Raw genomic sequence first — 12,223 nt, forward strand, 5'->3', positions numbered from 1 at the left:
TTATGAATATAATTGATTGTTGCAATCGAAAAATACATACCACAAAAAATCGTAGTGTCAATAAATTTGTGGCAATCCCAAGAAACTAACATGGTATCAAAGCAAGTTGCAAATGAGAGAAGAAAGAGCATAAATAATTACAATGCAATTCTGCTAAATACCAGGCTCATGCCAATTTGGAAGCAACCCATATTGGGGATTCAACAAAAATGTGTTCACTATAGAACCATTGATTCTACGAAGAAGACAATTAGAAGTAAACCAAGTCAACCCATTAATTGAGACGGATAAATAAAGCAAGCAATGATCAGAGGATTGGCCCATTAAGAGGTATCCTGGCAACCGACATTGCCACGATGGCAAGTTCGGATAGTACACATTATAAATAAGGTAGAATTTCTGCAAAGGAATTGTTAAGAAACCCTCCTCAAGCTGATTTGGACAAGCGCAATTAGGCCCGATTCACAGTCCAGTGTGGATCACACATCCTCAATAACATCCCAATCTGACATCTCTCAAAATCCATTACAATATTTTTAATTGCATGGATAAATATAGCATGGACCTACCTCCTCTGACATTATTTCTTACAATATTATCCATGACTTGTAATATCAAAGTGGCCAGAGTCGTGCGCAATGATTTCCACTGCAGTCCCTTTTGTGCACTTCACGTCACTGGAGTCTATTGCCAAGTATTGGTGTCAAACTCTAGGACAAATTACAATATTTCTTACGTGATATCCATTATTTGGAGGGAGAGTATATTCATTCCTAACTTGTAATAAAGGTCCACGACAAGAAGCAATTTTAAAACACAATCATCATCGGATATATAAGGAGGATCTGATTAGGTGCCAAGGCATCTTATAGACGACAATGAATAGAAGGGCAAATGCAGGAATGGGCAATAGTACAACCACACAAATTGGGAGTCAAAGTGAGAGAAGCGGCTATAGTTTGTTAGGGGACAAGTGCATATGAAAAAGAAAACATTTTGCAAGTGTTTATGCATACTTAACCGCAAGGGAACATTTGACCAAGGTATAAGGAGATAAGAATTAAAATATTTGACAAGGTAAGCATTTTGTTAAGTGTTTAAATCCTTACTCACATTTCATTATATGATATGGATATTATACTATGATTGGTGGTAAATAAATTTTTTATACATATTTAATGAATTATGATTTTTTTTCTCTTCAAAATAGATAATTGTATATTATGAGATCTATTTATACTATAATATGATTTGGTTATATATATATATATATATATATATATATATATATATATATATATATATATATATATATATGTATATATATATTGCATAATAATTTATATTAATGTTATATGTAATCAATTAACTACAATGATTATTGGAATAGAATTAATTCATCATAAATTAAGTATAGAATCAAATTTCTAATGTTTTTATAATAATATTGTTATTATTGAGAATAATTATTATATGCAATTTATATTACTATAAGAGCTATTTGCCTTGATGTTTTCTGTTGAGAATGTTCTTGCGGGAAGAGGGAGATTGATATCAGATTCAAAGGGAGTCTAACACTTAATCAAAGGTAACTTTGGGTGAGGAGCTCCGAATATTGATATTCAGAGGGAGTATGAAAATCCATGTGTATGATTGCTTGATTTTGATGAGCATGTTCCTGTGTATATCATGAGGAAGTGACGACTTCCAAACAATTATCACTTGTATCTATAGAAGTTATTGAATGTTGACAATTTTTCAATCACTTAAGCTTCTATTGTGATAGACATTTTATGATGTCTGAATTAGATCATAATAGATTGTAAACTTGCATGGTGGATTAAGTTCCTTAAACAGACCATGGCCATCTATTATGATGGACATCTTATGATGTCTAAGTAGATCATGATAGATGATATCTTGCATGGTAGATTAAGTTCCTTAAACAAACCATGGCCTTCTATTGTGATAGAGACCTTATGATGTCTAAGCATATCACAATAGAAGATTACTTGCATGGTGGATTAAGTTCCTTAAATAGACCATGGCCCTCTATTGTGATGGACAGCTTATGATGTCTAATCAAATCACAAGAGAAGATTACTTGCATGGTAGAGATTAAGTTCTTAAACAAGCCATGGCTATTCATATGGTAAGCATCATTGAGAATCCGTGTGCACACACTTTATGAATATTTTAAGTATTTGGTGAATATCATATGTTGATGTTTTGTACGCCAATACTTATCATATCAAATGTGATATCAATCACAAAATGTTAAATATCTTCTCATCACAGATATTCTTATATTACATTGAGGTAATGTCTAACCATGTGTTTATCCTCCCTAACTGAGAGGGAGTGTTGATGTGTTGTAGCTTCAGTCAAGTAAATTAGTGAAGATATATATATATATATATATACATATATATACATATATATATATAGTTACATATATTTCATTATTATTTATATATTAGAGATTTAGAGAATATATATATATATATATATATATATATAAAATTTGTGTATATATAATTATAATGATTATTATTATGAATGGACATGTCCCTGAAGAGACATGTCTACTCATAACTCATTCTCCATATAGATATAATTGATTGTTGCAATTGAAAAACACACCACAAAATTGACAGCATCATTACATTTGTAGGGATCCCAGGAAACTATAATGCTCATAAATTTCTTCAAGGATCCCATATTTCAGGTACTACTTGTAGCTTCCAAGAGGATGTCCCTCACATGATGAGGTAGCAATCATATATGCCTCAAGCCCAGCCCAGCCTAGGGGAAAACTTTATATTCAACCAATTGTAAAGATTGTTCCTACAAACAATCCTCGATCAAGTCTGCATCACTAGGAAGATGAACAACTAATAGTAGAGCCTTATTATTTGTAGGCTTGCAAGTAGCACTCATATTTCCATGACCTTGATCATTAGATGTTGGTTCAACACTATTTGTGCAAGTGTCTTCTTCCAAAATCCTTTCCTTCATCATGGACTCAAGTACCAAATAAATTGTCTTTGTAGTAAATGATGTTACCAACTAGCTTGTATCTGTCATCCTACACTTGACCATCCAACAGTTGGCATGCAAAAGTATTCTTGGAGTATTTGACCAATAGATGTGCCTTCCTATCGGCTAGAGACCATATGGCATTGTTGGGTGCCATAGTGTGATCCAAAACCAAACTCTCAATTCTCCCAACAAGATGGCAAAATCACCAACTCTAATACCACTATAATGTTCCTAACCCTAAGAGGTTTGCGTGACTAAGAGTATGCTACCTTGACATGTTCGCATGACTAAGAGAATGTTACCTCAAGAGACTCATGTGACTAAGAGTGTGTTACCCAAAAGAATCGGGTGACTGAGAGTGTATTACCCTAAGAGACTCATGTGACTAAGAGTGTGTTACCCTGAGAGACTCGTGTGACTGAGAGTGTGTTACCTCAAGAGACTCATGTGACTAAGAGTGTGTTACCCAAAGAGACTCGCATGACTGGGAGTGTGTTACCTTGAGAGACTCACATGACTGGGAGTGTGTTACCTTGAGAGACTTGCATGACTAGGACTATGTTACCCCAAGAGACTAGTGTGACTGAGAGTATGTTACCCCGAAAGACTCGCATGACCGAGTATGTGAACCCAAGAAGCTTGCGTGACAAATATGTTACCCCGAGAGACTCACGTGACTGAGTATATACAGTAATTACCCAGTTGTATGGTAGGTAGGGATGTTTTGGAGTTGTCATATGGTAACAAGAAGCTAGAGTTGTCGTGCGATGAGTCAATCTAGGGGGGTCGTAGGGATAGTACACACTTATTGTCAAATTTGTATTATATTGTTAGTGACTGCAAACACAATAAATCTTTTCCCTAGACTAAATGCCAGATACAAAAAGAATCAATTTAGACACATATATTCCTCTAATTTGCAAATATGATGGTACTCCAATTTGCTAGATCTAAGCGAAGTAATACAAAAAATGGAATAGGGTGAGGGTTGAATCCCACCAAAATTGGAAAAGCCAAGTAGGGAAGATCTTCCACTTCCAAAATGGCGAACAATTGAACTCCAATAGGAATCCATAGTACTATAAAACAATCCAAATCGCTTCCTAACAACATCCTACATGTCACACATTATTACTCCTTCAGAGAAAACTCTAGAGGGTTTACAAAGAATGATGACACAACAAACACGTACGGATAATTAATAAAAATTGGGCCCCTTTATTAATTAAATCAATTAATTAAATAATCCTTGTGATGTTATTCAATTTTTAGGACTATTTAAATAAATAACCTAATTAAAATATTTTATTAAAAATTGGGGACATTACATGAAGATTTATCCCAATACCCCATAATATTATAAAGTCTCCACCCGATGATTCAAGCTTCTAATCAAAAGTTATGTGGGTACATATTCTGCCCATATATCTTGCTTTTGAGGTGGTGGGCCACAATGCCAACCAATATGCCTTGTCACTTTACAAATCACATTACTTCAATAGCAGTTACTGAATTGGTAATCAGATATGGTCAATAATAATTATTTGATTTAGATATTGTAATGCTTAAGGTTAGTCACATTTGTGTAAGTCATATGTGCATATCGATCATACTATTAACTCTCCAATTGTTGCCGCATCAATTGTTGCTGATAAGCTGACTGATTATTTGATTACTATAATCACAGCATCTTTGTCCCAATATCATATATTGCTGGCACAATATCATTAATTTTCCACCTAATGATTACAAGCTTCTGACCACAAGTTATACTAGTATATATTCTCTAATGTTTACTAATTAAAATTGAGATGTACCAGTTCTCACAGAAGTATTAGTTGACCGAGATTTATCGCTGGCAAGTAGCAAAGGCTCGATGCCTATTTACTGTCGACTATATCATAGACAATATTCGCATGATATTTCACATTATTTATATGAATGATATTAAACCTTTCTTATCAATTTGATTCAGTCTCTTTAAATCATTCCAGTTATGAATGTTTGGTCCCACTAGACTTTTCAATTTTTAATATTGATTAATAATATTCACTTAAATAATGATTAAGTATAATATATTTATTTATAGTATTGATTAATATTATTTATTGATATATAAGAAATTAAATGCATACTTATATTCAAGTTCTATATATATATACCAATTATATGTTTTAAGATATATTTATATTCTACATATATCAATAATAACTTATGACAGATTTGGAGGACATTACAATTAAATTTACCTTCCAGTAATACCATCACATAACCTTTATAGATAAAGAACACCTGCAGATTAATCAACCTCTAATATCAAGGCAATAGTCATCTACATTGATCAATTCCTCCATTTTTGTACAATTTATCAAAGAGGCTAAGAGCATTGACATCATACCCATTTGCAAATTAAGGAAGTGCATGTTGTTAAAGTTTGTAGCTGCGATAGAGATCTTAATCTCTCGAAATCTGGACGTTATTACCATTATTGTCATCTTCAGCTGGAAAGGACACTTAAGTTTAATTTGTAATATTAAATGTGGATGACATGTGTCATTCACATGCATTGAGGCATGAATATTCGAAGAGTCGTAATTAATTATAAAAGTTATGAGAATCTCAAGAGACCTTTGGTTATAATGTGAAAAGTCTCTCCTATTGTTATATATTCACATCAAGCAAAGGATACACTTGAACATTTCATTACCAATAAAGATATATTTGTGTTGTGTGGCTAGGTTTTTTCCCTTCATTCTTAAAGGATTTTCTCAGGATAATTCTGGTGTTCTTTGGTTCAATTTTTGCTCCTTATTGTTGTTTATCACCATTGATTTCTAGGCTAAAACTTAACATGGTATCAAAGCATGGTTGGATAATCACAATTAAAGAAGAGAGTTTTTCTCATTATTAGTGTATGTCATGTCTCTAAGGGAAAAAAAAAATTTGGTCTAGATATGAGATGTATCTTCATCATTCTCTGTGACCCTTGATGCAGTTTAGTGCATGAGATTGGAGAGATAAATCAAAAATTTTGTATATTTCTTCATGTCTATTCATTTAAGTGATTGTGCAATGTTTTCTTCTTTCTTTAGGCATATTTTTTAATTGCAAGCCTTGGGTTTCAATCCTTTGGTCACGGATATGTACTGCCTCAAAAATGATAAGATCAAATATCTTCCTTAATTGATCATATGATTCCCTTCATCGGTTTTCAGTCTATATTTTATTTAGTATTGATGTCTGTGTTATATTCAATGATTCTTTTGGTTCATATTATTGATGCATTTGATGATCTTATTCTTTATAATGTTTCTTCTTTGAGTTGTCACCAATCCAAGCTTTACTTATAATAACGAGAAATGAGTGTGAATAAGTTCTTATGTGATTGGTATCTCGTGCATGCGTATTTTGTTTTAAATTCTATTTCACGAGATCAACGAGATTAGAGAGGAACTTGGCGCCGAACAATTTGCAAATGCGTGGGAAACAACAAAATGTCACATTGTAATAGACTGAGACATTAGGAAATACATTTGAGCACTTGCAATACCCTAACATCATGGTGGCAGTTGTTCAATGTTGCAAATGGAGATAGAGGTGGGGCGATGGTTGAGCGAGACCATTGCGCTAGATCCATCCACGCTTCATTCTGCCACCATCAAATTACAAGTTGTCGAAGCCTCGCCCGGCTTTATCAAGTCTCTGCGTTCACCCTTTGCAGTGGGTTAGGATCCAGGACAACAAATAGCTGCAATCATATATCTTAAAAATTATATCCGTAATCATTGGACTGTTGGTGGCTCTGCACAATTAAATGAGTGCCTTGATTTTAGAAACCAGCTTGTACAAGTTCATTTAGTTGAAGTGTTTCTCGAATTTAATTTGTCTATGCACAATGTCACCAGTTCGATTCCCAGTAGTGAAAAACAATTTACAGAATAAGCTGTGATGAATCTTACTATAGTAATGGGAACCTGAATGGCATCGAATCAGGAAAAGGATTTTCTGCTTTTATATTTTTGGGGATTGGATGTTCTTTGGGAGTTCCCAGCCCAATGTGCCTCATGCAACTGCTGAATCCTCTTGCGAGGTCTGTCATAAATCCATGTCATCTCCTCCTGAAAAAAATCCAAATTACAGGTGCAATCCTTCACTTTTGATTGACACTGATTGAGGAAATGGAGATCACTACTATATTGTGATAGATGTTTGGAAAGAATTTCAAGGAGCAAGTCTTGTGATGGTTTCTTCACTACTATCAAAATCCTTTCATTTATGGTGTCTTCATTCTACTATCGGGGCATCTAGCCATTTACTCTGTGTCATCGTATCAAGCTTGACCTCAACAAGGACTCGGAGTCTTCTTCGCAATTAACTATTTTGCATTAACGGTTGGCATAAAACGTAACTCATTCTTTACTCTTAGCATCAGCAACACAAAGGAGTTTCCCCACATATGGTGAATGTATGATGAGGAAGCTCTTTTATCTATGTTCTTGTATGGTTTATGTTTCTCTTTTGTTATCGTTGGTTTCTCCAAGTAAGAATGTTAATGTGGCAGTTCTTATCACTGTTGTATTTAGTATCGCTAGGTCAGAGGCGTTTTTCGAACATACCCATGGGTTGTTAGGAACGAAAGGAATTTTCCAACGTTCACATCTTGAATGCTCGAACAATAGGATATTGTCATCAGTTATTTCGAAGGGCATCTGGGGTTCTGCCAAAATTTTATGATTGTTCTTGTCAAGACCAATTTAGATGTCATTAGCATTTTGTGTGATTCTTGAGTTGGTGTTTATTTTCTGAGAACTTCATATATATTGTGAGATCAAGTTTGATATGTGAGAACTGCTTGATATCAGACATACTTGTACATGATTTATGATATCATCGGTGCTTTTGCTTGTTGTGCCTAGACGGAGCAAATATACAAGTCACAAGATGTAACAAGATAAGGAATATAGCTCCAGAGGAAAATGTTGAGCTTGAGAGGAAGATTTTAGCTTAAAAAAGGAGCTTCATAATTAAGAGGGAGTACTTATGGAATCCCCATCACTCTCATAGATGCTTGCAATGATTGTGGTATTTATAAAATTTGAGACTTAAATGGAATCAAGTCTTAGTTTTTTATTGTCTATTTTATTCTTGTGTGAATAAATTAGATTGTAAGATTAGCTATGATAACTCTTTCACTATGTGATAGTGAACATCATGTTGAGAGAGTCCATGATGTCATCACGTTGAGAGATTCCATGATGGGAGTTGGATGTCATGTTGAGAGATTCCATGACAATTCACGTTGAGAGAGTCCATGAATAAAGGCTTAGCTGTGAGTCTTACAAATCTTTTCATATTGAGTGATTCCATGAATATGACTCATTGTTACAGATTTCCATGTTGAGTGATTCCATGAATATGACTCATTGTTACAGGTTTTCATGTTGAATGATTCCATGAATATGACTCATTGTTACAAGTTTTCATGTTGAGTAACTCCATGAATTATGTTTTGAATTCGTATGGTCGGAATTTATCATTGACATTTTTGGTTGCAGCTTTGTGTGACTGTTCAGCTAAAGATCTCTCTCTTGCTCAGAGGGAGTGTTAAAGTCTATAGCTGTGATAGAGATCTTAATCTCTCAAAATCTTGACGTTATTACCATGATTGTCATCATCTTCAACTGAAAAGGACACTTAAGTTTAATTTGTAATATTAAATGTGAATGTGTCATTCACATGCATTGAGGCATGAATATTCGAAGAGTCATAATTAATTATAAGAGTTATGAGAAACTCAAGAGACCTTCAGTTATAATGTGAAGACTCTCTCCTATTGTTATATATTCACATCAAGCAAAGGATATTGTACACTTGAACATTTCATTATCAATAAAGATATATTTGTGTTATGTGGTTGGGTTTTTCCCCTTCATTTTCGAAGGGTTTTCCTAGGATAATTCTAGTGTTCTTTGGTTCAGTTTTTGATTCTCCTTATTGTTGTTTATCACCATTGATTTCTGGGCTAAAACTTAACACATGCAAATTTAGATAGAAAGAAATCTATTGCAATGGAGTTATAGGAAATAGTCCCAAATCCTAAAGGATCCTAGAAGGCGGTGTTGTATAAACATTGTAAAGTGTATTACTATTTCCAAATGCAATTCCAACCCTAGTTGGAAGTTTTAGGGTAAATCAAGTCATGTCCGGATAGGGGACATTACATTAAGCTAAATCACTAATGTAATTATCATATTCTATGCTGTAGTGTAAGATGCAATTGTTCAGAAAAAATATTTGGACGTATGTTTGAAAATCATTTTTGAGCAACCATCCTTCCATCTCCTGAAAACAAGTACAATAGAATAAACAGCACCTATCTCAATAAAATATAGACTTTTGAAAATGCAATTTTTTCGATCAAAGACATTTATGATATAAAGATTACAATGGTAGATTCTATTAAGAACAAGTAACAATATACACTAATTACAAATATTTTATATGTGCACTACCAATTATAGAACTAACGGAACAATTGAAAAGCAAAGAGATTACCTCCCATATTGTCTGAAGCAAGCTACTGCAGCCCATGTAGAGGGCAGCAAAAGGTCCATCCACCTTTCCAAAATAGCTAGGCAGTGTTCCCTTGCTTGGGAAAAAGAAATGTGCCAATGGAGTCCCACCAATAAGGATCCCTATCAAAGCCTATAGAGATTAAATTTACAAATGAATCAGACTGAGGTGCATTCCTGTTGTAAGAACGTGCAAGTTGGTGACAAAAAGACATGCTTACCCCATAGAGAGGAGGATTTGTAATACGTTTAAACCAAATAGTGGACATTTCAAGGAAAGACATTTTTGTATCCACATATGATGGAGACATTTCAGAAAATGCAGTGTTGAACATTTGATACCCATAACTCCACAAAAAGGGAGACCATCCAATCATAACAAGAGCCACAAATCTAAAACAAAAGAGAATCAGTGTAAGGACACCTGAAAACTGGCATAATTCAGCAATTCTAGAATAACAAGAAAATGTAACTTACCCATTTGCCATACTAGCATCATTAGGTGAAAGTATTCCAGAAAGTATCACCTGTAGAATCTCAGGTCAGAAGACAAATCAAGAAACTAGCAAACTACCTGTATGCATTGTACCCCTAGATATCCCTCAAATAGCTGTTTCTCTTTAGGAAATGGTTAAATAGAAATAAAAAATGGAAAAGAATTCAATGTAATAAGAATGCGGCAGAAATACTATCCAAATAAAAGACAGTTAATTCTTTATTACCATAGTTCAGTGAAGGTTTTTAATCTCGAGATTCTGAAAGAACTCACCTGCCAAAATAAATTGCCACCACATTCTTTCTTTTTCTGAAGCATTCCCAAGCTTAAGAGACGTATTCATATGAGTTGGGAAATAATGTTAAATGTATATCTTTACTTTTTCTTTATGTAATCTCTCTGAGTGCTTCCATCACTTTCTTTTCTAATAAACCAACATGTATACCTACCTAACTTCGTTTAAAAGGTTGCTACTTCCAGAACTAGCAAACCCTTGTGTTATCTCTAATATAAACATCAGGTCAAATGATGATAGACCAATGGGATCATAGAGAAACTGATCAATCAAGAAGGTGACCAGGATTCGCAAACATTGAAAAATCACAAAAGTGGAGTATTTTCATGCAGGACAAACTATCGTGAAGTTTGGAGGCTAGCCAAGGATGCCTAAAAGTAGAACATCTCAGAAAATTTTCAGCAAAGTTGCAGACTGTCATGACCCCAAAATAATAGATAATAGATAATGACTTTATTGTCATAGACACCCATTAATCTATATACAAACATATTTAATTCAATAATAAATAATTGTTTCTCTACTCATATAATAATAAACTTACATTTATTTGAATGGCAATGCATTTCATTCATATTATTAAGCCAATAACAAGTTAATAATCATTATCAAATAATGACAATCATTATTTAATAATATGTAATGTACCCTTCTCTAATGCCTTACAATATTGGTACGATGAATTTGACTTACCTTACTTTTTATTTCTAATCTCACACTTGGATTAGGTAGTGGAGATTAGACTTGATATTTGTTATCATTTTGGTTCAGTCGACAATATATTAGGGAACTTTGAAAAACAAATTTATGTATTTGTTATAGTTCAATGGTTATTTGTATGGTGCATCTTATTTTCGACATACGTCAATATGTATATCATCTTCATATATAGTTGCTTCCTCGGGAATATTGTTAAATCATTCACTAATGATCACTAGCTTTGGTAAGGACCCATCATATTTACTGTAATACTATGTTATAATCTGATCACTGAATTCATCCTTTTAATACCCTTTGACAATGAATCTGTTGATGTATAAATTCTTTATCATGACTGAGTTCCATGACTGTCCATAAACATAAGAATATGAACAATTGAATACTTATATGCCACTACGTATTGATATGATTGTGCACTGAATATGAATGAGGTTTGAAGTTGCTAGTATATCATTTGTGCATGGAGTTAATAATTGATTGGTGACTAGACTTTATCACTGAGTTCTCCCTTAGCATATATTATCACCAACATCAAGTGTATTGTTGTCATGTTCCACCCATGTGTTCTCCTTGCAATTTTGTACTACCTACTACAGCCCCGTCACTCTTGATGTGTTGAGTGTGCTTTCCATGATTCCTCTGGACTTGCCCATGCTATTTTTTCCTTGAGCAGTCGCAGGTATCCTATCCCAAACACTGACTGGATATACATAATGCACTGCCTCTAATACCAATTGTTGATGAGACTATCAATTTATCATATGTATATCAACCCTGCAGATTGTGGAATTCCCTTTCATTGTTGATTGGTCTCTCCAAACTGTAATCTATGTTTACCGTAAGGGTAAATTAAATGCACGCATACAGACAATGGAACACGAACAGCAGAATTCCTTAGATTATTCGTATATGCCAAAACATTACATTATGCTTGATAAGATAAGATGAATGATGATTTACAATGATCCCAGACGAGATATAAATACTATCCGCCGAACCTTCCCGAAGGCGTCCGTCGACCACAAACATTACGTCCGCTACAAACTATTTACCCATCGGCTACAGAATATAGAAACACCGATGACAATTACCCCGTTG

At 33.9% G+C, this 12,223-nt stretch overlaps 1 protein-coding gene across 2 annotated transcripts in view; it reads right to left on the reverse strand.

Moving 5' to 3' along the window:
• Window positions 1-12,223, reverse strand: part of LOC149532469 (protein PIN-LIKES 3-like) — a 312,523-nt gene that overhangs the window by 177,612 nt on the left and 122,688 nt on the right. For both annotated transcript variants that reach the window (XM_089805078.1, XM_089805077.1), the window contains 3 exons: window positions 10,092-10,141; window positions 9,836-10,007; window positions 9,598-9,747 (listed from right to left, as the gene is read on the reverse strand). In XM_089805078.1, coding sequence (XP_089661204.1) covers window positions 9,598-9,747; window positions 9,836-10,007; window positions 10,092-10,141 — 372 coding nt within the window. The remainder of the gene's footprint in view (window positions 1-9,597; window positions 9,748-9,835; window positions 10,008-10,091; window positions 10,142-12,223) is intronic.

The sequence above is a fragment of the Cupressus sempervirens genome, chromosome 10 (assembly GCF_028749045.1).
Source record: "Cupressus sempervirens isolate cs-2001-9-10 chromosome 10, ASM2874904v1, whole genome shotgun sequence".
NCBI lineage: Eukaryota > Viridiplantae > Streptophyta > Pinopsida > Cupressales > Cupressaceae > Cupressus > Cupressus sempervirens.